This window comes from Pleurodeles waltl, chromosome 8, assembly GCF_031143425.1.
Source record: "Pleurodeles waltl isolate 20211129_DDA chromosome 8, aPleWal1.hap1.20221129, whole genome shotgun sequence".
Classification (NCBI taxonomy): domain Eukaryota; kingdom Metazoa; phylum Chordata; class Amphibia; order Caudata; family Salamandridae; genus Pleurodeles; species Pleurodeles waltl.
The window spans coordinates 51,125,220-51,150,508 of NC_090447.1; the positions used below are offsets into that span (position 1 = coordinate 51,125,220).

Below are 25,289 nucleotides of genomic sequence, written 5' to 3' on the forward strand. Positions count from 1 at the left end.
CTTCTAAGAGAACGTTCCCTGATTGTACTATGATGGCTGCCCCACCTGCGCTCTATTAGCTTTTGGAAAAAGAATAGCTGTTCTTTTTCCAGTTTCATGCTACTAGAGAAAGGTATGTTAGGAAAAGTAAAAACAATTAAAAAATCCATGTTGCAAATGAATGAATGGTGTCCGCAAGCAAAAAAGTACAGTTAGCTCCATCCAAATATCTTTTAACAACAATTTCCAGAAACATCTGTATATGACTTGACCTGGAGAAAGGAACGCAACACACTGTTAAGGAAAAGGGAATTGGATTATTTTTTTCTGGAGTTCTGACATAGAGCCACTTGGTCTTGCAATGCTGATGAACGAAAGCTGCTGGACCTTGTACAAGATTCCTGTGTTAACTTGAGAGGTTATCAGATGGTCACTTGCTAAAGTTGGGTTAAGGGATCAAGAGCAAGGTTAGAGAAACAGACACTATTACTGAAAATGAAGGACCGCCAAATGGCTGTTTATACTAGTTCAAGAAGATGTGAGAGCAGCTATCATTTGGGCCAGTGAGTGCTATCAGAATCTTCTGCCGCCCCTGCATTCTCTGTAACTTGTGACTTATGTTAGGGCATGAGTTGAAAGGGAGTAGATGCACTCAGAAACTTACGACCCAGTTCAAAAAGTATAAAGATCCCAAGGTGGGGGTGCTTGCACAGTCAGAAGGCAAATGATCATCTATGGCATATTCCCTGGAGGTGAAGAGGAGGCTGCAATGATAGAGACATAGTAAAGTCCACCTTTTTCGTCCTTTCTACTTGTTTCTATTTATCAGTCTACTGAGTGCCCATCTGCATTTTCTGAAGCACAGTTGAATGGATGAAAGATAACCAGACCCTTACCCAGAACCAATATCCATACTCTTTGTCCCAAATACAGAGGTGTGGCATGAGTATCCACTGCTAACGGACGTACACACACTGTAGTAGCACTGTCTCGGCAACCCAGGACAAAAAGGTGATGGTTGGGTAGTTTAATGTGGAGGGCATTATTTACAGAACACCACATGCAGTGCATCTCCAGATATTTGGGAAACTCATGTGTTGTGGAGAGCTCAGGATCTGGGAAAAAGTAATAGGACTGTAACCAGAAGGCTGCTGTTTGAGGCCCACCGTTCCAGGTTTTTAATTATAACAAGGGAGACCTACATCTCAAGGGAGTGATGAACATCCCTGATTACAATGCGACAATAAGTTCAGTTTAGTACTTTGAATTCCCAATAAAGTGTGAGGCATCAAGTGTACATCAGAAGCCATTAGCAAACAAGACCAAATTGAACCTTGATGCAGTGGTGGAAGATACAGGGTGCCTCTCGTAGAGCCATCATGTATTCCAGGAGAGCAAAGGTTCTTCTGGTTGCACAGTATAGCCATGTAAATATGAAAGAAAGCTCATGTGTCAGCATCATGCAGAACTTGCCAAAGACCACAACATGCCATTCAGCAAAGACAACAGAGTCACCTGTATGGGGGAGGAATGCCACACTCACCACCCTGTTTACATAGTTGTATATGTACACCCTCTGGAAATGTAAGAAAGACGCAACTCCTACCACCATTTTGTTAACGGGACATACCATCCATTAATGGTGTTGTCTACCAATCCTCCATGGGAAGGACACACCATAAATGGTTTGTAACGCTTCAGTAGCTCTGAGATGTGGATACAGAAGCATTCAAGACTATTAAGACTACGGGTCAATGTTATTTCCCTAGCTGATGGGCAGACAGGATCTGGGCCCATCCTCAAGCCTTCCTTCAGAAGATACATGCTAAGGAGTTGGACGACTAAAATGCTACACTGTTCCCATATCACACTGCCTACAGTGAGAAAGAAGATGTGAAAGAATGTGTGCACTTTCCCTGTATAAACAGTTTTGGCACCCTGTGGTCCAAGAACCTCTGGACCAACAGTTCCATTGCCTTAGATGAGCATAAAGGACTAAGAAGTATCATGCAAGAGGGTGAATGCCTTGTCTGTCTAGGCCTCTGACAGATTTCTCTTGGAACACAGGCCTGCCACTATCTTCAGGAGCGAGTGGAATGAGCAACCCAACAAGGCTGCAATGCAAACAGTTAAGTCAGGTCACGCTCCTACCAGTCTTGTTCACATGATAAAAGGCAAAAGTCTAAACAAGTCTACATGCCAAGTGTCTGCCTCATCTGCAATTACCACTCAGAAGTGTCTCCTAAGTTCTTAAGTTAGTATCAAGTTACTTACCAACATTACAGCATACACAATATGCAGAATAAAGATGCAGTTTTACCTCCCACAGTCACCACTGCTGGCAAAGCACAAGATCAATAATTATATCCTGCCATTTAGCTAAATCAGGACCAGACAGCTGAGGAACCACGTACCATAAGGTGCCAACTGTGTCAATCTCTGCAGCATAAGATACTGTTTTCAGACACATTACACTGTATGGGATACAGCCTCTTAATTAAATATTAAAAAAGTGTCACAACTAATTAAATAACTATCACAATGCTAAGAGGCCTTATTGAAGACAACCTCCTCTTAATTCATGTGCTTCTTTGACAGAGTGAGACCCCAACTGTTTTGTACCTAGCTGATACTATAGTGTCTGCAAGCAAACCGGTCAAAGGGACAATAATGACAGACTGAATGAGTTTCCAAGCCAGACAGCTGTGATGGGTCAGACCCACGGTGTCAGTGGTTCTGGCTTAGGTACAAACTGGACAACTCAGTGCGTTTGAGACCCTGCTTCTGGGTTTTGCAGTGAAAACAGAAAAAACATCCTTGATTACTAAATATCAGCCACCATCCACACACATCAAGAATTCCCAATACAAATAAATATGCTAAACTGCAAAAAAGTGTGCAAACATTAGTGCAGTGTCTTGGTTTTCAGTCAGTTCAGGGTGGCAATTAGGAGCCCAGGAGTCAGTGCTCAGCAGTGACTTAATTCCAAGGGAGACCACTTATGTGGCCCACTGATAGCCACATTTTTCAGTAAGAGGAAACAGATGTAGATGTAACAAGTACCCATGGGTACAACATTTTATGGGCCACATTTCAAAGCCAGTTACAGTATGACAAATGACATGGCCATCCTTGTGAACCTGGGACCCACTCTAATAGCAGGCCCAGCCAGTTAAAAATGGGAAGTGGCATTTACGTTGCGGGTACATCCATGACTTCAAGTTCCGGGCAAGCGAATGAAAGAGTTCAAATGATTCTGGAGTCAGGGCAGCCACTTGGAGGCAACAGACCACAACTCCAAAGGCAGTGGGGAAGCTAGGGTGAACAGGGTAGGCCTAATTGTCTCCTTAGGGCATGAAGGGGTCTGAGACAGGCATCTTAAAAGGGCTGAGCAGAAACTATGCACGCCAAGCACTGATACTGGCCTTGCGGTGTCCTATGTGACCACTGGTGGTCCTCTGTCTTTGTATTGGGCCTTGTATTGGCTTGCTGGGCTGCAGAAATCTCAGTCCATTGAGGTGCCCTCTCCACATTTCTCCAGTCAGCTTGGTGTCTAGAAGCCCCTCCTGGGCAGTCAGGAGTCAGCCACATAGAGGGCACAGAAATAAGGGCATGATACACAAAGGTACTCTTAAACCAAAAGTCTAAGTTCAGACCTGAAGTCTAACTTTACTTGTAGTAAAGTCAGACTTTTAGTCTAAGTTTAGACTTTTGGTCTAAGTTTACCTTTGTGAATTGAGCTCCAAGTTTCCCCAGAACAAAGAACTTAGCTTCACTTCCAAGGATCAAAGTGACTTGCAGGGTTCTGCCTCTGGTAAGCACTGAACAGCGTTCACATGCAGAGTTCCCTCAGAGCTCTATGAGGAGCACGTTACTGGATCAAAAGGGTCAGTTTTTGGTCACTGGCAGGAAACCAGGGCCAACCATCTTTACTGGCTGTTTGAATTCATCCTCCAGTTGTGAGGAAGTTCATCTCAATCCTCGTCTTTAGCTCAGATAGGATTTTCAGGTTGGAGCTCAAAACAGTCAAAATATTCAATATCATAGTTTTGAAAAAAGACGGGCAAGCCTGGTTACCTGGCAGTAGGTACAAATCAAGAAAAGGAGGTTTGGTGTTGGAAAAGTTTCACTTTGCTGAGGCAAATCTTATTTTTTGCTATGAAAGGGATCAGGAATGCTTACTCGCATCCACAAAAAAACATGCCAGTGGTGTGGGAAACCCCAATCATAGAGACAACTGAGTGCACACACACACACACACACACACACACAAACACACACAAACATAAAAATAAGGCAAGGATCCATTAAGCCCTGCACTCTTCCACAATAATGTGCTGATACCTCAGCAGTCACCTTGTAGACTAGTAAGAGTGGAAAGTTGCCTCCCTAACTATGGTGGCTGGGGTACACTTAAATTGCACCCCCTTTCAGCAAAGTTATGATCTGATCTCAGGTACCCGTTGTTGAAAAATGGACCATGTTCAATAAACTGGTACAAAAAATATACAGTGTACAATGGCACAACGTTACCAATCATGGATCCATGGTGCACCCACCTGGGGTTGAAATGTCAGTGGCCTGATCGCTATCATACTGAGTGTAGAGGTGAGGAAATAAGTAGACAAAACCCTAGAGTAGTTTTGATCCCTTTCAAATGGCAAAAGCAGTGGTATATACATCTCACAACATAATGGGGACTCTCACGTACAGATGAGCTTGGAGTCAGAACAATTAATTAAATGCCGGATGCCGGAATAGCAGAGGTTCTGTTTACCTGATGATTCCAAAGGCAAGGTGTTAGTTCTGATATTCGTTTGGTCCAGGTCGCTCTGCTGCTTTTCAAGGACTGTCATCTGAGGGAGAAATATCTGCAGCAAAAACAAGACTACAATCAGAACTGGGGCATATGATGAACACACCACGGGTTCGCCGGTGTCAAACAAATTTATAAACAGTATGTATGCTTACAAAAGGCACCTGTGGATTGAGGACTAAAACAGCACTGACCCTAGGTCCACGAGCAAGAAGCTGGTTTACTTTGTGGTGTGTATTACTCAAATGACCCCCCCCAACCTACACAAGTGCACTCACACTGCCTGTACACAATCATAGGGCAGCTGTGTTTCTGAGGAAAGACTAAAACATGATGTAGTGCTTTAATGAACATTTGTGTCTCATCTCTACACCTTGGGTACCGCAACACCACCACCCACATAATGGTAGCACTTTATGAAAGGGGGAGTAAACATTACCAAAGGGGGTTTTGGTGGGAAAAGGAGCACTGATTTATTCTAACAAAGCCATCAAGCAATGATTTATTCAGAATGTGTCATGTGTAATAATTCCACTTGCTTAAATATCATAATCCAGCTGATTTCCAAGCTCTCCTACTTTTGGGAGATCTGACAAATGAGCACCAAGATCACACAAAGTGATAAAGTGCAGAAGCTGGAGAACAATTATGAAATACGAATGCTGACATTTAAGCAAGTAGACTGCGTCTTCTCTAAGCACATACTTACCATCCAGAGCCTTCAAAAGGTGTGAAACTGAAATTACCTAGGATCACATACATATTTTCAAAATTGATTATTTCCTTACCTTGTGCCCAGCTACTTCAACATCACCCACCTCTTCCAAAAATAAAGAATACATGAGAGGTTCTAACCCCTTCTGTAGGAGAGGACCTACGGGTCAGCTGTATCTTTTACCTGGTTTCTGACAACCCAGAAGGATTTCAAGAAGCCAATGTGAATATATAAGCATAGAAATTGCTTAGAAGGTACAATCAAGGGCACAATTGTTCAGGTTGCCATGCTAGAGCGAATCGCCCCAGACCTAGGGCGTCAAAATTCCATTTCCCTTGGTATGGCAGAATCTCAGGGGGTAGAATTAAATGTGACAAATGTGTAGGTAAGGGTAAAGGATGCCATGAATGCTGCTAGATTACCACAGATTCATTACTCACACTGGGTTCTGAGTTCTCCACAGACGAGGATGGGCCGATGCAGCTGGCGGCAGACATGGAGAGTAGAGTCGGAGACGCTCCTGTGGTTAACATGTTCATGGCTCCATTTTTCAGTGATATATGGGTCTGCTTATGTTTCTCCAAGTCCAATACATGATGGAATCCTTCACCACAGGCTGTACACGTGTGTATTTTTGCACAGTACATTTGGTGGGAAACTGGTCCATTCCTGTTGATAAAGGACCCACAATCAGGACATCCCAATCGTTCCTCTACATTATTGAACTGCTGCTGTACGTGGCTTTTCCTGTGTGCAATGAGGTCCGAATTCAGGCTGTAACTTTCCCCACACTCTGGACATGAATATGGTGGCCCTCTTCTGTGGCATGGTATGTGGGCTTTCCACTGGGAGAAAGAGAAGAAGCTTTTCCCACATTCAGTGCAGGAAAAAGATTTCTCACAAGCATGAGGTCGTTCAGCATCATAACCTTCAAAATGCCCACCTCGCGCAGCACCTGTCCAACCGACAAACACAAAAAATAAAAGTGAACAGGAAAAAAATAATGAAGCAGTACTAACAGAGCAAAACATTACCCATATATTTTAAAACATAATCTTGTAGGTTCACACAGGTCCTCTGCTACAAGTGAGGAATGGTCACAAACACTTTTGAGGTACAGGAGAACTCCATAGAACAACTAGACAAAAAACAGAAAAGTGAGCACTGTTCTATTTCCTCAATTAAGTCAGAAGTAAAGTTTCGAAGTAAAATATACGTAAAGATTGGGTTGAATTCGGCCTTATGGTAAGTATTAGGTTTAGGGTATTTGTAAGGGTTATCATTTTGTTAAAAGTTAACATAAAGGTTAGGCGCCAGTAAACCAGTAAAATAAGGGTACAAGGTGGGGAAAGGACCAGTTAAGGGACAGTCTTAGTGTTAGGGCCAGAATATCCCTCAAAGGGCTTGCACGATTGTCAAGCTCGCTGAAAACAAAACACACACGACTGAACAGAAAAACTACAAGGGCAAAGTGGTGAAGCCCTGCACAGGTCTTTCATCCCAACACAAAAATTCTGGTTAAAATATGCCAAAATATGGCTCGGCCAAGTTTAGCATTATCCCTAGGACTTACAGGAAGAGCATAGTTTTTATAATTTGCATGTGGGCAGCTTAAAGGCCGCACAACGGGTTTATTTATTTATTAGAAGTATGTATATGGCACAGCCCAAGTCACACAGGCAATGGAGCGATTCACAAGCATTAAAAAATACAATAAAGATATCATATGAAGGAAATAGGATAAAAATAAGGATTAGAATCATGGCTCGGTGTATGGTTTTTCTAAGGGTTATGTTTTCGTTGATAGTTAACAGGAAGATTAGGTGCTAGTAAACCAGTAAAAAGAGGTGCACTGTGGAGAGATGACTGGGGTAAGTGGTAGTGTTTGTCTTCAGGACAGAATTTGTTTTTTAAGTGGTTAGGGAAAGAGTTCAGGTTCGCATTAGGGGGAGAGTAGTGAAACCCCGTGTTCATTGTGGTAGTCATCACTGCAGGGCACTTGTTAACATGTACATTACATTTATATAGATTCCAGATTATGGATTTCCTGCAATAAATTATTAGTCGTAAAACAAAACTTATGTCCAGAGGGTTTTTGTGGGGACTAACAGCTACAGACACTGAGGTTAGTAGGGTTACGGTGAGAAGGGTCATCTATCCTGTGTAGGTAAGGTTGATCATTTACCATGGGTGTCCTTGGGCCACAACAGTGTGGCACTCAAGTTGGGTCATCGAGTAATCCCTTTGAGCACTTGAGTCGTACTGTAGAAAGTCGACCAGTTAAGGCTAACTCCGGAGATGGAGGGGTTTACAGACTCAGGCATCAGTGTAAATAAGTAAACAGCTTGAAAGTCCAGCCAATACTTAATTTTAAGAAAATAAAGTTAGTTACTAAATGGTACATTTACAAATAGGGTATGCAACTACAACCTGAAGTCCTACCACCATCTGGGACAGGGAGATAACCTCAGAGGCTTGCTAGAAATCAGTACAAACTGAGTCATATGACCAATGTTTGACTATGGGGGATGCTGCAGGTCAGTTCTGCAAGGTTCAGAAACTGCTCAAATCCCACTTGAGTGACTGGATACAGGCAGGCATACTAGTATTCACATTGTGCAGGCGAGCTCTACTTTGAAAGACAGAAACAAATCTGGGCCACCTTAACAGCCCTCAGAGAATGAAGGAAAAAGTTCCATCTCATCATTCACAGACCTCTTTACCCTGACTTCTGAAATCATCGCACAGCTCTGACCACTGTGTATGTAAACACTGATCTGCCCATATTTTCTTCCTGCATCCCTGTTCCCCCGCACCCTGCAGTCAGCTGACACTGCTGAATTCCAATGCATCACAAAATACCGTTAAATCTTGGTCTTTCTCCAATTTTACCACCGTTTTCAAATTCCTTTCACCTTTTAGGGAAACTTGGACCAATACACTACTTTACACCTTTGTTCTCACCTCTCCTCTCCCACACTTCTCCAGGACCATCAAGATCTTTAGCAATCAGTAAGATCCACACTGCAGTACCCGTTGGTTAATACAACCATTCCCCCTTACATTCAACCCTCACTCCACCTGAACGTTGTATAGGACACCTACTTGTGTCTACAGTATTCTGACCCCTGTTCAGTGCACGTGCCATGGCATCTTCTAATGGCTCGCCTCTCTGAAGCTAAAGTTAGAGACAGAGTTGTAACTAAAGAGTTCCAGAAACATATGGAATAGTTCTGTATAAAAAGACTAACTTCCCTCCTTCGTTTTCACATTTCCTTGCACTCCACTACCCAATTTCCCAGATTCCTCTGTCAACATTTTTTGACAGTTCATGCAACATTCACCTACAACTATTGCCAGGCCCTTGAACAACTTATTGTGAAAAGTAAATTGGCTCACTAGCTAGGTCAAAAGGAAAAGGGTTCTTATTGAATTCTGCTACTCAAAACACATCTTACTATCAAGGAATTAGAAAAACTGAAACGTGATTGGGTGAGGAAGGCTGTATACTTCTCTGGGAATTCATAACCAGGTTACGGTCCCCTCAACATGTTGAAACCATGGGTTAGCCCGAATCGGAAGTTCGTCTGTCCACATTCAAATCCCAGGAATCTACACTCATAAAGATTGATCTACGCCACCAGTCACTGTAGATCTGTCTTCTTTGCCATACTGAATACACTGATAGTTGAGGATTCCAACGTCAAATTGTTAGAGGAGGAGACTGGAACATGGCTGATGACCCCATGTTGGCTGAATCTCAAGATACCATAGGTTCGGGGAGTCAAGACAGGGGAATGCTACAGAGGATTGTGTCAAATTTCAATCTAATAATCCCGGGGAGTTGGACTCATCCACAAGATCAGGTGTCCTGTGTTCAGTGGACTACCACAAGAATTTATTGTTTAATCTCAGGTTCCTTATGGTTTAATTTACTACATTGCTGCATTATGGAATGAGGTACCTCCGCTCACTCTCTCAGAGTGTACAGTTGGAGATGGATCTGTCTATTGTTAATTCTTGGAGAAGAAACCTTACTAGATTTCTGTTTTAAACGCACAAGTTTGTATATCTGTCAATGACTAAGGGGGTCATTCCGACCGTGGCGGTCGGCGGTGAAGCTGCGGGAAGACCGCCAACAGGCCGGCGGGCTTTTTTTTTAAATTCTGACCATGGCGGTTACCGCCATAGCCAGCCACCGCTTTACTGTTCCGACCACCACGGCAGTCACGACCGCCGGGCTGGAGACCTGGGTCTCCAGCCCGGCGGTCGTCACATACCGCCGGCGGTATTCCAACCCGCCTGACCCCGGCCTACTGCCATGGATTTCATGCGGTTTAGGACCGCCAGGAAATCCATGGCGGTAGGCACTATCAGTGCCAGGGAATTCCTTCCCTGGCACTTATAGGGGTCTCCCCCACCCCCACCCGACTCCCTCCCCTACCCCCCCCCACCACCCCTGCCACCCCCAAAAGGGTGCAGGACCCCCGTCCCCCACCCCGATCCCCAACATATACACACACACATACACACTTACACGCACGCATTCATACACGCACATACACCCCCCCCCTGCATTCATACATGCATACATGCACATACACACACCCCCCCCGCATTCATACACGCATTCACGCACCCTCTCCACATACACACACGCACACCCCCATGCACGCACACAACACCCCCCACCCCTAACGGACGATCACCTTACCTGTTCCTGGTGCTCCTCCGGGAGGGAACGGGACCCATGGGGGCAGCTCCGCCGACGCCGCCACGCCAACAGAAACCGCCACAGCGAATCACAGATCGTGATTCGCTGGGCGGTGTTCTGTTGGCGTGGCGGTGGAGGTGGAGCTACCTCCACTTCCCCGCCTGCCGCCAGTATACTGGTGGCGCTACGTCCGGAAACGGGTGGAGCGCAGCCAAGAGTCAGAATGGCCCGAGCGGAAGACCGCCAGCACTGGCGGTCTTCCGTACAGCGGTCCCTCGGCGGTCTTGCTGAAAGACTGCCGAGGTCGGAATGACCCACTAAATGTGTAAAGTGGTCCTCATGTAAAGGGCTCCTCTAACTGAGGTCGCACTATATGAAATTTCATGTAGTCATGTAAAGTGTTCCTCTGATCAAGTTTGCGCTATAGGAACCTTTTAAAAAAAAAAAAAGTATAAATAAATTAAAAAGAACTCCCGTCAAGCTTGCAGCTTTTGTGCGCAGACACCACAAACAAACAGTGGCATGCCCAAAATAAAGAAACAACATACGGTCACGCAGCGAGAAGCAGCAAGGTAAAAGAAAAAAACGTGCGCGACACTAAGGTATCTGGCCAATCGTGCAATAAGCCATGTTAGCAGGGTCAGCCTACAAGGCGTAACAAAGCAGCCTTGAGGCGGGACAAACGTAAAGCATTTACCTACGAAATCAAGGGAATTTTGAAAGGTAGGACCAGGAACAAATGAAAATGATAGACATAAGATGGGCGTGGTTAAAGCCCACAGAGTAAATTTCAACATGTCAAAGCTCGACCTAAAAAGGAAACATGAAGTGAACTCACTGTTTACATTTATGGCTGAATAGGCGCTATCTAAACTCAAGTGCAGGAACTATAAGCAGGTTGAAAAGGCAGGTAAGTTGCTTCCAGTTCAACTGAAACAGAGGGAGGTTACAACTGCAATATCAGTGGTCCCAAATGACGGGGAAAATTATTTAGAGGAGATGCTTTGTTTGACAAACTATCCTTCCCACAGCTCTCATTTGAGGCACATGCATGCCTGGAAGAAAAATCACAATGAAAGAGATCAAAGAAGCCATTGAATAAATGACATTTGGTAAGGCCCTTGGAAAGAATGAGTTTCCCACTGACCTGTATAAATTAATTGCTGAAAATATCACTTACCAATTGAGTCTCAGAAAACTCTGCCTTCCTAATAGAACCCACCAGGGCTCCTATAACCTTACTTCCACCAGTAACCAGTCAAAGCTTCCCTTCTATGTGGTAGATACTGACAAATAATGTTAATATTTTAATGGAACATTTAGCAAACATGCTGTTCAACTACCTGGAAATTATGCTCACCATACTGATCCATGAATCTCAACGGTGAATATTTAATTGGCAAGTCATCAAGGAATCATTTAATTCTTCATCACTACCGAAACTGAAATGACCTGGATGACAAACCAGAGCTCTCAATGAACCTCTATAAAGCGTTTGATCAGATCAAGTGGAAGAACCTCTTCAAAATTCACTCCAGGGTGGTATCGTCCAGCTTTCATCACAAACTGCTGTACCGAGAGATCTCGGCTAGAGTGAACTGCAGTAGCTTCCAATCGGATTTCTTTTGTATCCACAGGGGTATGAGCCAAAGATATCCTCCGTCACTGTTGTTGTTTGTATTAGCTCTACACAACTGTCAGTGGTAATTAGCATGTCTAGATTGGTCTATGGTAAATAAACACAGACAGAATACATTAAATCCGTTATTTTCTAGAACAGCAACAGGCACAGCTATAAGCGGGAAGCTGCTGTCCAACTCTCCTTCAGTGAAATACTGTCCCCAGATGTCCACTAAATGGAGACTTGACTCCAAGATAGCCACCAAACATCAACACTATTCCAGTGTGTTACTTTCTGAGACCATACCCTTCCTGTCAGATGGCTCCTAGTCAAAGGCCAGCACCATACTGTCAGGTGGTTCCAGCTTAAAGGACAGGCTCTTCCTGTCAGGTGGAACCTGTTCTATTAGTATATGAAGATCCTATGATCAGTGTACCAGTACACTGCAACACCTCTGTCTTGCTCCTGCTCCTGATCTGCTTTGGTCCTGAAAGCTCAAGCTCTGCTTTTACTCCCTGCCAGATCTGACAGATACAGGGTCAGGATTGGCAAGCACGTTGCTAGCTTAGAGTCTTCTTGGGCATCATTATGGCACTCCAAGTGTGGTTCCCGGGACAAAAATAGGAGTGGTCCCCAAATACCCTCTTGGGTGTGCGCATTGTAATGTGTATGCCTATCGCACAGCCGTATGCTGACAAGCTATGTTGCTGACGATGCATCTGTAATTACCTGCTTTTTGCTGTCTTCTTCTCATTGGAGAAGCACCATTCGGCGTACAGAAAAGTAGTAAGTTCCTTTCTCCTGGAAGTCTAAGCTAACAGCTAGATATTGCAAGATATGCAGCTCCTGCGAGGCCAGATTTTCCCAGCTGCCACCTTGGGATCATGAGTATTACAACTTTGAAAGGAAAGGGCCACAATGGTGGCCCTTGGGTTTCTGCTGCCATTTAAAGAGGATTACTCCTATTGACATCCAGAATCTGGATAACTGAAATACAGAAACAACATCCATGCTTTTACATCTGGTTTTTCGATGGCATTACAGCACACAGGAGGTTTTGGGTCACTCTTTATATGGAATGAATCTTGTTTGCTTTTACTGTCATCATGTCTTCAGACTTACTTTATATGACTTGCGAGATCAATAACACTCAATTTAAATTTATAGAAAACCTGAGATGTTTGTAAATGTAACTTTTATTTGAACTTTATGCATGAGCACAGAGCAGCTATTCTGAGTGAAAACCGTGAGCTGAACTGAAGCAGTGTTTAAATACTCCCAAACAACACAGCAAACATGGTTGTGCCTTCAACTACTGCTGGATACAATTGTATAATTCTACATTTCCCAGATTCAAAAGTAGTTATAATTACAGTACCTTAAGGTAATCCTATCTATATATCATTCCTTCAGGGGGGAACACTGAGTGAATGAAATGAAAGACAGCTTAGAGAATAAAGTAAAAGCTGAATAAATAAAATGAAAGACAGTTAGGTAATACTACTTATGTGGTTAAGGGCATCTGTCTGCGTACACACCAGATTTAGTATTCATTCTTCCGATTCCCCTGCCCCCTTTAGGTAAACCAGTAAACCCTACAGGGATCCACAGGTCCTTAAACATGACAGTTCAGCTTCCTCTGCAGGCAGGTTAATGGGACTTTGGATGATGTGCTCTGCAGATGTATTGGAGGATACAGGGACATAGTATTTTCGTTTATTTTTTGTTCCCGACCGCTTGCCTTCGGTCCATTCAATGTCCAGCCTGTGCTCTATGCTTTTTGCTGGTGTCTGATGGTCAGCAGGAATTGTAGGGTCCATAATGGCTCTGCAATCATGCAGCGAGCCGTGTGTTCAGTCAGTATGATTAGACTTTAAGCTCCATTCCTGGCAGCTCTTTATTGTCCTGGTTTTACCCAGATCTAAAATGTAAGACTTGCAAGAACTATGCTACAAATGTGAACAAGCCTTTGGAATTGTTTATATGCCTCTGAGTGTTTTTCTCCTTGAGCTGACAGGCACTACTTTCCAGAGAGTGTCCTCTGAGTGACATGTCTTACACCCAGGGCAGATAATGTGGCTCCTGGAAGGGGTTACCCTACATCAGAGTCTTTAAGAACCAGCTGAAGCATCAGCCCACTGTCTTCCTTGACAGACTGCAACCTCAAACTTTTTCTGTTCCCTTTAATTCCACAGAGCAACAACTAGCCAGCACCAGCACACTCAGCTTCAGACTCCGTAGAATGAAAAAGATGCTTTACAGCAAACCTTAGCCACATATTCACCTTTGGGCCTTCCTGTGGCCTATCCGGGCAGTAAACTCAGATTGAGCCTCTGCAGGATGAAAAACGCTGCTTTACAGCAAATCCTAGCCACACATTCACATATGGAACTTCACTGGGCCAGGCCACGCACCCGTGTTCAATGTAGATCCTCCGAAACTGAGACAATTCCTTGATGACTTCTTGGTCCTGTTAATTTTTCATCCAGTCCAGTTTCTCTCGACTTAATCCAAAGTGAGTTACTTTATAAGTAGCCTTATGGACTCAGTCTTTTCAAAGGCTACACCCCTAGTGATCACTTATGACTCCTGTGCGGATGATTATGCTACCTTCTCGGCAATGTTATGCATGTTTGTTCGCTGTGATCATGAGGCTTCTGCAGAAGGAGCACTTTGTGATCTCCAACAAGGCATCATTAATGTCATAAGATGTTAACTGATTTAGTAGCCACAGGGTCCATCTCAGTTGAAAGTACCAGGACGTGGTCTTCAAGAAGAAATTGAGGATGGATTGGCACAAGTGCTTGTGGTACTTCCTTGACTTGACATAGAGCAAAGAATCAATGAAAGAACAACAGAAGAGGAAGCAAATAAAGTGACTCCTAAAACCTGGATCTACATTTACCAGCCAGCCAAAGGCCTTGACCTTCCTGCCACTTCAGCCCGAAGAACGTATGGAAATAGGAACCACTAGCAGAAGTCTTTCAGTTGAAGAACATGCTTGTAGACATTATTTAGGGCTCTGTCTTTACTAAGGTCAGCAAGGACACACAAATCGAATACATCCTATAAGATCTGTTAAACCATCCAGAGAACATGTTGGGCAAGACTACGTTGCTCTCTGCATCATCACCCCAGCAACTCTTTCATCACAGCAGTGATTTACTGCTCCCCTAGATTAAACCCTACTTTCTTGAATGAACTCCTCAGAATGATTTTCAGCAGACCAAAACCAGGATAAGTGGAGGCTTTTAGTGAGTTGAGAGGAGAGATTAAAAACCTGCAACGGAACCTCCCCAACAGATGCAAGCCTCTGTGTGTTGGGCCACTGACCACCAGCTTCCTACAAACAGATACTGGACTTCAGGCTCACAAGCCTTGAATACAGCAGGACAACCGCAAATGCAATCAGACCACTATTTCATCTCCATCAACATGTGAAACCTGCGGTACTAATCCTTTACCAGGGAACACAAACATCCCATGCAAGTCATTCATTTCACACAAATGTAGCACAGAGGGGTCTGACAAAACATACAGTGCTGGCAAAAGCAATGATCTGATTCACCATACCCAGAAACCTCCAATGAAAATCTCATATTACAATATATTATCGGCAGGCGCAGTCGCTTCCTCCTGTGTCCCTGCCGCTGGGTGTGGCCAGGCTAGCGAATTCCTTAGTTAGATGGTTCGAGTCCCCAAGGCCAATGATGGTGTCATAATATAAACAATATGTTGTCTTTTCTAGACCTCTTAGCAAAAGTTTAGCATACAATCAACAAGAAAAGGTACAGTGGAACATTTGCTGAGCTAATGCACACAAATTGGGAAATGGAACATCAATAGTAAAAGACACAGGAGAGAATACACTACAGTCAAGGACAGTCAACAAAGGCTTTCTTGACTAAACACATTGAAGTATGTAATCAAAGGAAATCTTCATTAAATATCAGGTAGCAGCATCTAATCCAGATGATCTTAAATGTAATTAAAGAGTATCAAAATACTGCAAAGACCAGACCTGCTCAAATTCTTCAAAACAAAAGCACCAAAATCTGTGACTCCCAGTCCAACATACAGAAGAACCGCTATGCTCTCCCATTCCAGCAATCATACTGGAATTGGTTTTCATCTCATTTGAACCCAAGGAGACCTTGCAGTGCTGCAACTAGACCTCAAGAGAGAAACTCCCATCTGTCCTATGGTCCCTGCTTATCCGCATTTTTGGAACAATTTTTCTCCTCTCTTGTGACAGATGCAAAAAACATGATAGATTTTTATCTTCTTTCTGGTGGAGTTCTTGACCCTTTGAAATATGGCATCATGAGCACTTCCTGAGAAAACAAAACATATGCTGAGTGTAGAGGTGAGACGGGCTGATCTGCAGTCTCTGATCACAGCACAATCATCAAATGGAGGTAACAAGACAACTTAAGGATCATGATATGGAAAGAAGTCATGTTCTCCTTGACAATCAGCAGTAGTCAGACTCCTATTTTCCAGCGATAAAGAACATAAATATCGTACTTGACCCTTCTGCAGGCTACCACACTATAGACCACCCAAATGCCCCTAGAAGGGCTTGAGCAATGTGTGGTATTACCAGAAGCTGCTCTGATTTGGCTCCAAACATTTTCTACCAATTCCACCCTCAAATTCAGGGTCAGGTCAGTTGAGTTGTTCACCTGCCCAGTGTTGTGTGGCCCCCGGCACAGCTACTTGAGGAGTAACAGGTGAAATTCCAAATATATGCAGAGAACACCAAATACATGTGTGATTGGAAAACAAACAAGTGATCTCGGCCTACAGTATTTCATGCTTGGACCATGATCTCTCCTGGATGAAGGGGAGCTTCATCATGAATGGAGCAAAAACAAAGATTCTGGTAATGTTAGGAACAAAGGTCAATTTATTACTGTTTGGATGGGAACGTCCCCTGAATGGGCTACAGTTGTGCCCCCTTCCCGGAGTAGCCAACTGCGAGTATCTTGTATCGTGTTTTTTGGATTTTTGGCCCGAGTCTCACATTAATCTAGAATGTGCACTTAGGCCAGTCCCTTGATGCGAGTTTGGTACTGGACCTTTATGTGTGCAGCAAGTTCAATCTACATAGTTGCATGTGGGCTATTGTTCCTGTGTGATGGGACCTAGCATCTAAAGTGGTGGTGGCAGAATTCCATGTTTTACTAATCCTATGTGTGACCTGACGTTTTTTTTACTGGGTCGCAGAAGTGGTGGCCTACTGTCCCACTTGTCTAAAGTTCCGCCACCACTAGCTAACCTGGACCCCTGCATTACCATTGTATGTGTGTGTGTGTGTGTGTGTGTGCGCGTATTTGAGGCCTGCGTTTTATACACAGTGCGCGACTAAGTGAACTAGAGTGAAGGAGGTCTGCAGGTTTTCTTTTGGAAGTTGTTGGTCTGTTCATATGCACAAGATGGAGGTGAGGTTACTTTCCCAGATAGCAGAAGTGTATTGCTAGCATTCCTAAGGCTGTGGGTGGACCTACACAACAGAGTGGGGAAAGAGAAGACAGGATTCCCTTTAGTAATTTAATAAGGTAATTTTTACACAGAGCGTTGCTGATTAGTCTTCCAGCGCACTGCCATTTGGTAGATGGTGGGGGTGAAAGGTGGGACTGCAGTCCCTCTTGTTCAGAGCGTGAAGGGTCCTTTAGAAAAGGGCAGTCTTTTGTCTCTCTTCCTGATCACTGTCTGTTGAAAGCCATGTGCATAATGCTCTCACCTCTGTGCCACTGTTGTTGGTGCTGCAGCATGGGAAGAACTCTGCTTTGGGGAGAGCCAGTCTAGACAGAGACTGGAAGACAACCAGGGAAGGAAACAAAAAACAGAAACCAACCCAGACTTGTTCTGAATGTGTAGACAGAGAATAAACATCCCCGTCTGCTCCAGCTTTATAAAAGAGACAGCTGGTGACGCGCTTGCTGTATGAGTTCAAAGTTTCCTCTGACTTAGGAGGAGTTGCTCTCAAAAGTACCCTCAGGAATATTGGGCTATCAGATCTGGTGTTTGTCGGACAGCCATCTTTCAGAGGTGTGAGGACATCACTTAAGCCTGACATGGAAGCTGGAATGCCTGGAAATATCATGTCTGGAGAACAATGAAGAGTGAGCAAACTCTGCAGAAGCAGATGACTATCAGTGTAGAAAAAAAGCAGTTGGGTCCATCTAATAGTAACTCTAAAGATTGTGACTGGCGTCCTCATAGCTTGGAGTCGTTCACTTTACCTGAAGCAGAAGATCTGCTGCCAACGTGTGCCCAAGTAGAGAGCACTGTCTCTGCTTGTTCAGAATGTGCAACTTGTCCCAAGTGTGCAGCAATGGGCTCTACCATTGTAGACTCCTCAAACTGAAGGAGAAAATAATGAGAGGTGCAGGGGAAAAAAGCATGTTCACTTTCAAGAGTCATAAATTGACACTCTGTCAGGACCTCTATCTCTGGTTATCCACCCAAAAGGTCAAGGAATTCCGCCCAATCACGGATTACTTGAGATACAATGAATCAGGTATAAATGGGGGCACCCCTTGCATATAATTGTTTAATGGAGAGACAATTATGCTCTCTAATGGAAACAAAACAACTTCTAGGCCTCACTGTACTGATCATCCCAAGAGCTCACCACAAAGGCATAGCTGCAAGACCTGGACAAACAAACAGATGAACAAGGGTCACATGAAACAGAGAAGACTCTAGACCGGATGTAGCTACCAATGCCCAGGAAGGACAAGCCATGGCTGAAAAAGATGAAAGCAAACAATTTTACAGAAATCTTTTCCCTGATGAATAGAGACTCTGGGAGTTGATGCTGGAGTACAGGTGGGTGGGATTCGATGCTAGTTTCCTGCAAAATTCTGACTGGCTGCTCATTGCCTTGTGGGGAGTCAAGGAAGATAAAGAAGATTAAAGATGCTCTTCCAGGAACCCGGGCCAGCCCAAATGGGTGTATCCCAAAAGTTCACAGTGAAGGGGAAAAGGAAGAGAGGATTAACTCAGTTAAGACTTGTTCAGTATGCTCGGGATGGGGACTGGCTAATAGCTAATACTAGAGAAAGAATATTATACAGTCTACAGCTCAACAAGATCTAGTGGTCCTACAAAATAATAACTGACAGACACACATAAATACTCTCATGCTGTATGTAATGAGCTTCAGCTCTGAATACCCCTGCTGAGATGTGCTGTGATGTTGATCCGAAATAGCACTGGGTGTGATATTTGCCTCTTGCATTAAGCTCACTTACTATTACAGGTTGCAATCTAGATGGTTTCTAAGGAAATGCTTATCGCCATGCCCCTAAAAAAAGACAATTAGCCAGCTTGCTAATAAATGCATTCACAGGGGAGGTACAACCAAAAATAACAGAGATACAGGAACAAGTACTAGCACTGAGACTGACACTAGGCACATCAAGATTTACAATGGCCAATACTCACCTGGCAAAAGAGACCAAAGATCCTTTCCTAAAACAGGTACCAGCGTCTCTCCTGAAGTCTCTAAACAAGGATATCCTTTATGTGAGCGACCTCAATTTATTGATGGAAAAGAACCTGAACAGATCTGTCCAGATAACAGGGCAGACAGGGCTAATTACTAATAGTGAAAATACATGGCTCAATTACATGGTTTGGAGGATATCTGGAGAATCTAACATCCAAATACACATGTTTACAAATATTTCTTTGCTTCACATTGTATTTATGCAACATTGAACTATTTAGTGGGCATGTCAAGAATACTAGAGCATGTAACTTAAACCTAGCTCAGGACAATAGCCCTCTCTGACCATGTTCCCGTGACACATACCTTAAAAACACAGAATCACCTGAGAGTGGCAGAGGCCTAACTGATCCAGACCAAACCGGTACTATGCCCAATACGAGCATACGAGTTTGGCCTCTGCCGCCCGCCAAACTCGTAATGGAGGCCTTAGTGTGAAAGGGGTCCTATTAAACCTATTACCAATAAAAGTACAAGGCAAGGCTGCTCCATTTCTCCTTTGCTCTTCGTGCTGAACATGGAGCCGAAGGACGAGAGAGTGAGAAAAAAAGAAGAAATGCCAGGAGCCAAGATAGGGAAAGACATCCCTACATTGAATATGTACGCAGATGACATGCTTGTATCCCTCAATTATTCAACTCATTCACTCACATACCTGATGGAGGAGATGAACCATTACGGGAAGGTCTCTGGCTTCTCTCTAAACCTGCAGAAGTCCCAGACTCTAAACTTCTTTCTCCCACAAGCCCAACAAGACTTGTTAAATCAGATCAGCCACTTAGCCAATATCATGGTAGGGGATCCAATTAACAGAGCCCCAGACTCTAGTCTCAAACATTCACTAAATACCAGCAGTCACCTACAAACATGGCAGATCAGATGGCCTATCCTGGCGGGGCAGAGTGGAGGCAATACTCCCAAAAATCTTATCTGCCTTTCAATCTCTTCCCCATTTAGCCCCCTCTTCAGGGTTAAAGAATGGCAGGTGATCCACCACAGAATTTTAGTAACAGCTAGAAACACCATAACAGGGAGGCAGCTCTGAAGAGATTTTCTTAATTGTTCCTAACACTTGCTAGATCCCTCAAATTGAACCAAGGAAAGCCCACAGACTGTTGGAGATGGTGTGGTAAGCCAGACATTCTACTCCACCTAATCTGGCACTGCCCAAAATAACCAAAATACCGGGAAGCAGTCTTTGATGACATAGAATTGATAATCAATACTGAATTTCACAGTCTACAAGAGTATATTATCATCAGCCCCTCAAATCGGCAATCACTTACCCTCTACTCAATGAAAGGCTAGCAAATAGCATCAGCTCACTTTGCAACAAACAGGTTATGACCTCACACTGGGTCACAAGTAAAGTTCTAGAGCACAGAGCCTGGCTACACTGGATCTAGAAGCTATTAAGGAGAGAAATATTAATCATGACACTTTAATTATAAGGGGGAAAGCTTTTAAGAAGTACGGACGCCATTCATCATATTTCATTCCATTAAATTCCAAGAGCTCACTTGCTGCAGATGTCTAAGGGTGCTGCATATCATCCCACAAACTTATAATGCAGAAAACGCAACATCCAATTTGCAATTCTAAAGAGCAGCAGGGGTATGGACCATGCATTCTCTGGAAAACAAATAATGTAGGGCCATATGTACGGAAGTTTGTTTTTGCGATTTCCAAATAGCTATTAGGGAATCGCAAAATGAAATGTACATAGGAGTGTATTCCTCTGATAGTGATTTCTACATATTTGCAATCGCGATTAGGAAATTCTTTGTACATAGTGTTACCAATTTGCTATTTGGAAATCCATATTTGGGATTTTTTTCCAAAATGTGATTTCTACTACATAAAAATTGCATTTTGCATCACAGCAAATGCCTTTCACCTATACCGCATTGGCATTTTTCATTTCCTAACAGCCCAAAATTGGAAATTGCTCTGTTAAGAAATGCAAATTCCTTCGTACATATGGCCCCCAGTCCTCCAAGCTCTCCTTATATTATCAGGAGACTGACATCTATAGTCCTTCTGATCTGTACTCCCTTAGGGAGTGGGGGGAAAAGTTCAAGATTAAAATTGATATGTCTTCCCCTGCCGTTCAGCGGTTATAGGAAGGTGCATGTGTAATATGCTTTAGGTCCATAAACACAGTCTTGTAGCACCAAAAAGACTATGGGCCAGACGTATCAAACTATTTTGCATTCGCAAATGGTGCGAATCACAAGATTCCACAGTTTGCAAATGCAAAATCGCCTTTCACGATATATGAAGGGCTTTGCAATGCAGGCAATTACAATTTTTAGAGATTCCCTAAATTTGCGACTCTGAATAGGGAATCACAATTTGCGATTCCCTAAATAGGAAATCGCAAATAGGGAATAGGCAATACCTATTTGCGATTACCTATGCACATGTTTCATGCATTGCCTACATGCAAACTGGACATTCAGGAAATGCAATTACCACTAAATCCAAGTTGGTGGTAACCATGTGCAATTTTAAAAAGTGCATTGAAAATGCATTTTTTAAAGTGCCATGTAGCTCACACATGCCCCTAAGGCATGTGTGCGCTTTACATGTGCACATATATTTTTGGGGGGTGCATCAAGGGGGGGCCTTAGGCCCCCCGCCCCCTTGGATTTGCATTACTTAAGTTTGGAAATGCAAACCCATTCACACCTATGGGCCTTCAGGCCTATAGGAATGAATGGAGTCCCATTCCCTAATAGCGATTCCCTAATAGCGACTGTGAATTTTAAGTAATCGTTATTAGGGAATCGCTATTTTCTTATATACCATTTTGCATTCCTCAAATAGCGATTTCTTAAAATTCGCTATTTAGTTAATGCTAAACAGTACTTTGATACATCTGGCTCTATCTGTATCTCCAACACATTTATGACACAATCAAATATGTCTGACAGGGCACTCACAGATAGATCTGGATAGACAGCATCAGACTCATACTCTGCCATGTATGTCAAGACCACCTGGTCATGTAAGAGACATCCTACTAATGAGTAGTGATAACTGGCCCATCTCAAAGCACAAAAAAAGAGATGGTTGAAAATGATAGTCTGGTCACAGTGTTCTTCCAGGTGATGCAGTAACAATCAAAATACATAGTCTATTGGGGGATGCTGCTAATCACAGAGCCTCTGCACCTAGCAATTCACCATTGACGTTGAGCTCCAGAAGACATTCATGGAATCCATGATAAAATACATCATCTCAGTAAGGGTCTAGCGGTTTGGAGAGAAATGATTTTGAGGGCCCTTCATACAAAATCAAGGCTTATTCTATGTGGTAATGTTTTAGAGTGGCAAACAACGTTAAAAAGTAAATAAGGCAATAAAATCAATGACCAGTCAAAGCTATCACTCCGAAAATAATGAATTTTTATTTACAGTTATGTAGGATAGCTAACATTTAAATGTACACATAAACAGATGTTGAACAGGTCTCTCCACGACTAAACATTTCCAACAATGGACTGAGAGCCTGGACTTGCATGACGTTTGGAGACTAGGGCACCCTGACGAAAGGGAATACTCTTACTATGCTCCAGGCCACCAGGTACACAGGCGTCTTGATTATCTCCGCTGCAATTCTGAGAGCTGGCCATTGCTACATAGTTCTGAATACCTAGGCAGAACTCGATCGGAACTTAACCCACTTAAGGTCACGTTTCAATGGGGAAGGCCACGTCCAGTAATCCCCTCATGGCACCTGCGAGTCGAGGCTCCACAAGATACGGCATACCGCACCATATTAGCCACAGCTATCTCAGCTTACTTTCAGGAAAACTTGGGAACCGGTATGTCTAGAGGGATGGAATGAGAGTCCCTGAAGGTAGTTATGCGGGGACATTGTATCTCTACAACACGGGGGTCCGCTCCATACTTACACGCAGTATACTGGAATCAGAGCAGCGTTTGCGTCCCTTGGAAATGGAGCCGGTCCCAAGTGGCGTATCCGAAACTGGTGGCCCAGCGCTGCCACTACTGGGAGGAACTCAATAGACTAGATGATCTAGATTATAAATCCTATGTGGCCCTTCAACACGCAGACGGTGACAAGCCAGGGCGTATATTAGCATGGCTGCTGAAAGTGGAGGCGGCTAGGTCCATGACAGGAGCCATGCGTGACCACACGGGGACTGCCCAGAACACTGAGGCAGACATTAACAAAGTATTCACTAAATACTACGAACAATAATACACTGCCCCAGAGGCTCCCACTCCTTCCGCATTATCTGCTTGGCTCCGCGCTGGGTTGCTTCCCACCTTGTCCACAGAGCAACGACAGGAGTTGGAGCAGCCCCTCCAAAAAGAGGAAGTAACTTTGGTAACTCAGCAAATGGCACAGGATAAAACACCAGGCATGGATGGGTTTCCTGTCAAATACTATGCGACCTTTGGATCCTCTTTAGTCCCTTGTCTCCTTGAAGTCTACAGTGAGGCGCATCAGGGCAGTATATTGCCTGAATCGCTCCGAGAAGCCTTTAGAGTTGTGCTGCTGAAGCCTGGTAGGGACCCCCTTAGAGGTGAGCTCCTATAGGCCGTTGTCAATGCTAAATCTAGATTGTAAGATCTCAAGAAAAATTCTCCCGAACAGGCTTCTCCCTAAATTAAATACACTTATTCACATTGACCAGAATGGTTTTGTCCCGGGGAGGGCCACACACTCCAATATCAGACAGGTATGTCATATTGTGGATGCCCTATCCGGGGAGGAGGGTCTACCTGTGGCAATCTCATTTTATTTTGAGAAAGTGTTTGACACGCTAGGTTGGGAATATTTGCTACAAACCCTCCAAGCATTCGGTATAGGACCCAACTTCCATAAATGGGTTAAGCTCCTAAACACAGATCCAAGAGCCCCTGTTCGCACAGGCCCCTAAATCTTGCATTCCTAGGACGGGGCACCCAACAAGGTTGCTCCCTATCACCGGTCCTGTTTGCAATGGCCATGGAACCACTGGCTGTAGCGCTACGCTCCAGATGCCCAGAATGGGGCATTGCCATGGGACCCTTATGGCACATCGTCTCATTGTATGCCAATGACATTCTTATATACTTACGAGGTCACACTGCCACACTACCACACTTGTATGACTTAGGCACTTTAGGGAGGTTGCTGGCCTTAAGATAAATTGGGGCAAACCGTGGATATTCCCATTGCGGAAGGTGGCACTGGATCATCGTGACGATTTACAGGGAGGATGCTTCCCCTGGGCCTTTGATACCTTCCTTTATTTAGGAGTCAATGTTTTTCACTCATCCGGGGACTTAGTGAGGGGTAATCATGTGCGGGCAGTGTCATCTATACGACATCATGGGTAGGGAATCGATAATTAAGATGCTAGTGCTCCTGAGCTTGTTATATCTTTTTGCTGCTCTTCCAGTAATTCCGCCCAGTTCCTTCTTCCACTCCCTATGGAGTTTGGAGACGGCCCTAGTATGGGGATCGGCATGTAAGAGAACCTCATTGATGATTTTACAATGACCTTATTCAGAGGGCGGCATGGGAGTTCCTGATTTTGAACTCTACTCTACTTTGCTGCAGCACAGCTACAATTGCCTATGCACTGGCTAGCGGAGACCTGGGCGGAAGAGGTGTGCTTGATAAGAGCTTGTCTGTGAAATGACAATCTCCTGACATAGCTGTTTTCCCCGGATGAGCGGGGCTACACATCTGGGCTGCTGCTGTGCACGGCCAAGCTCACCTGGACACAAAACATAAACGTCCAACGGATGCCACTTCCTTACGCCCAAGATATACCTTTATGGGACCTACTGGTCATAAGTGGCCTATTCGGCATACGTAACTCCGTCCCATGGAGGGAGGCTGGACTAACACACTTAGGTGATTTGTATCATGACGGTGCCCTACTCTTCTTCCTGGATCTCC

The 25,289-nt window shown here is 44.0% G+C and overlaps 1 protein-coding gene across 5 annotated transcripts in view; it reads right to left on the minus strand.

Moving 5' to 3' along the window:
- The window catches only part of LOC138249699 (uncharacterized), a 200,731-nt gene that overhangs the window by 72,310 nt on the left and 103,132 nt on the right, over positions 1-25,289 (minus strand). For all 5 annotated transcript variants that reach the window (XM_069203687.1, XM_069203686.1, XM_069203688.1 and 2 more), the window contains exons 7-8: positions 5,951-6,465; positions 4,757-4,850 (exon numbers count right to left, since the gene is read on the minus strand). In XM_069203687.1, coding sequence (XP_069059788.1) covers positions 4,757-4,850; positions 5,951-6,465 — 609 coding nt within the window. The remainder of the gene's footprint in view (positions 1-4,756; positions 4,851-5,950; positions 6,466-25,289) is intronic.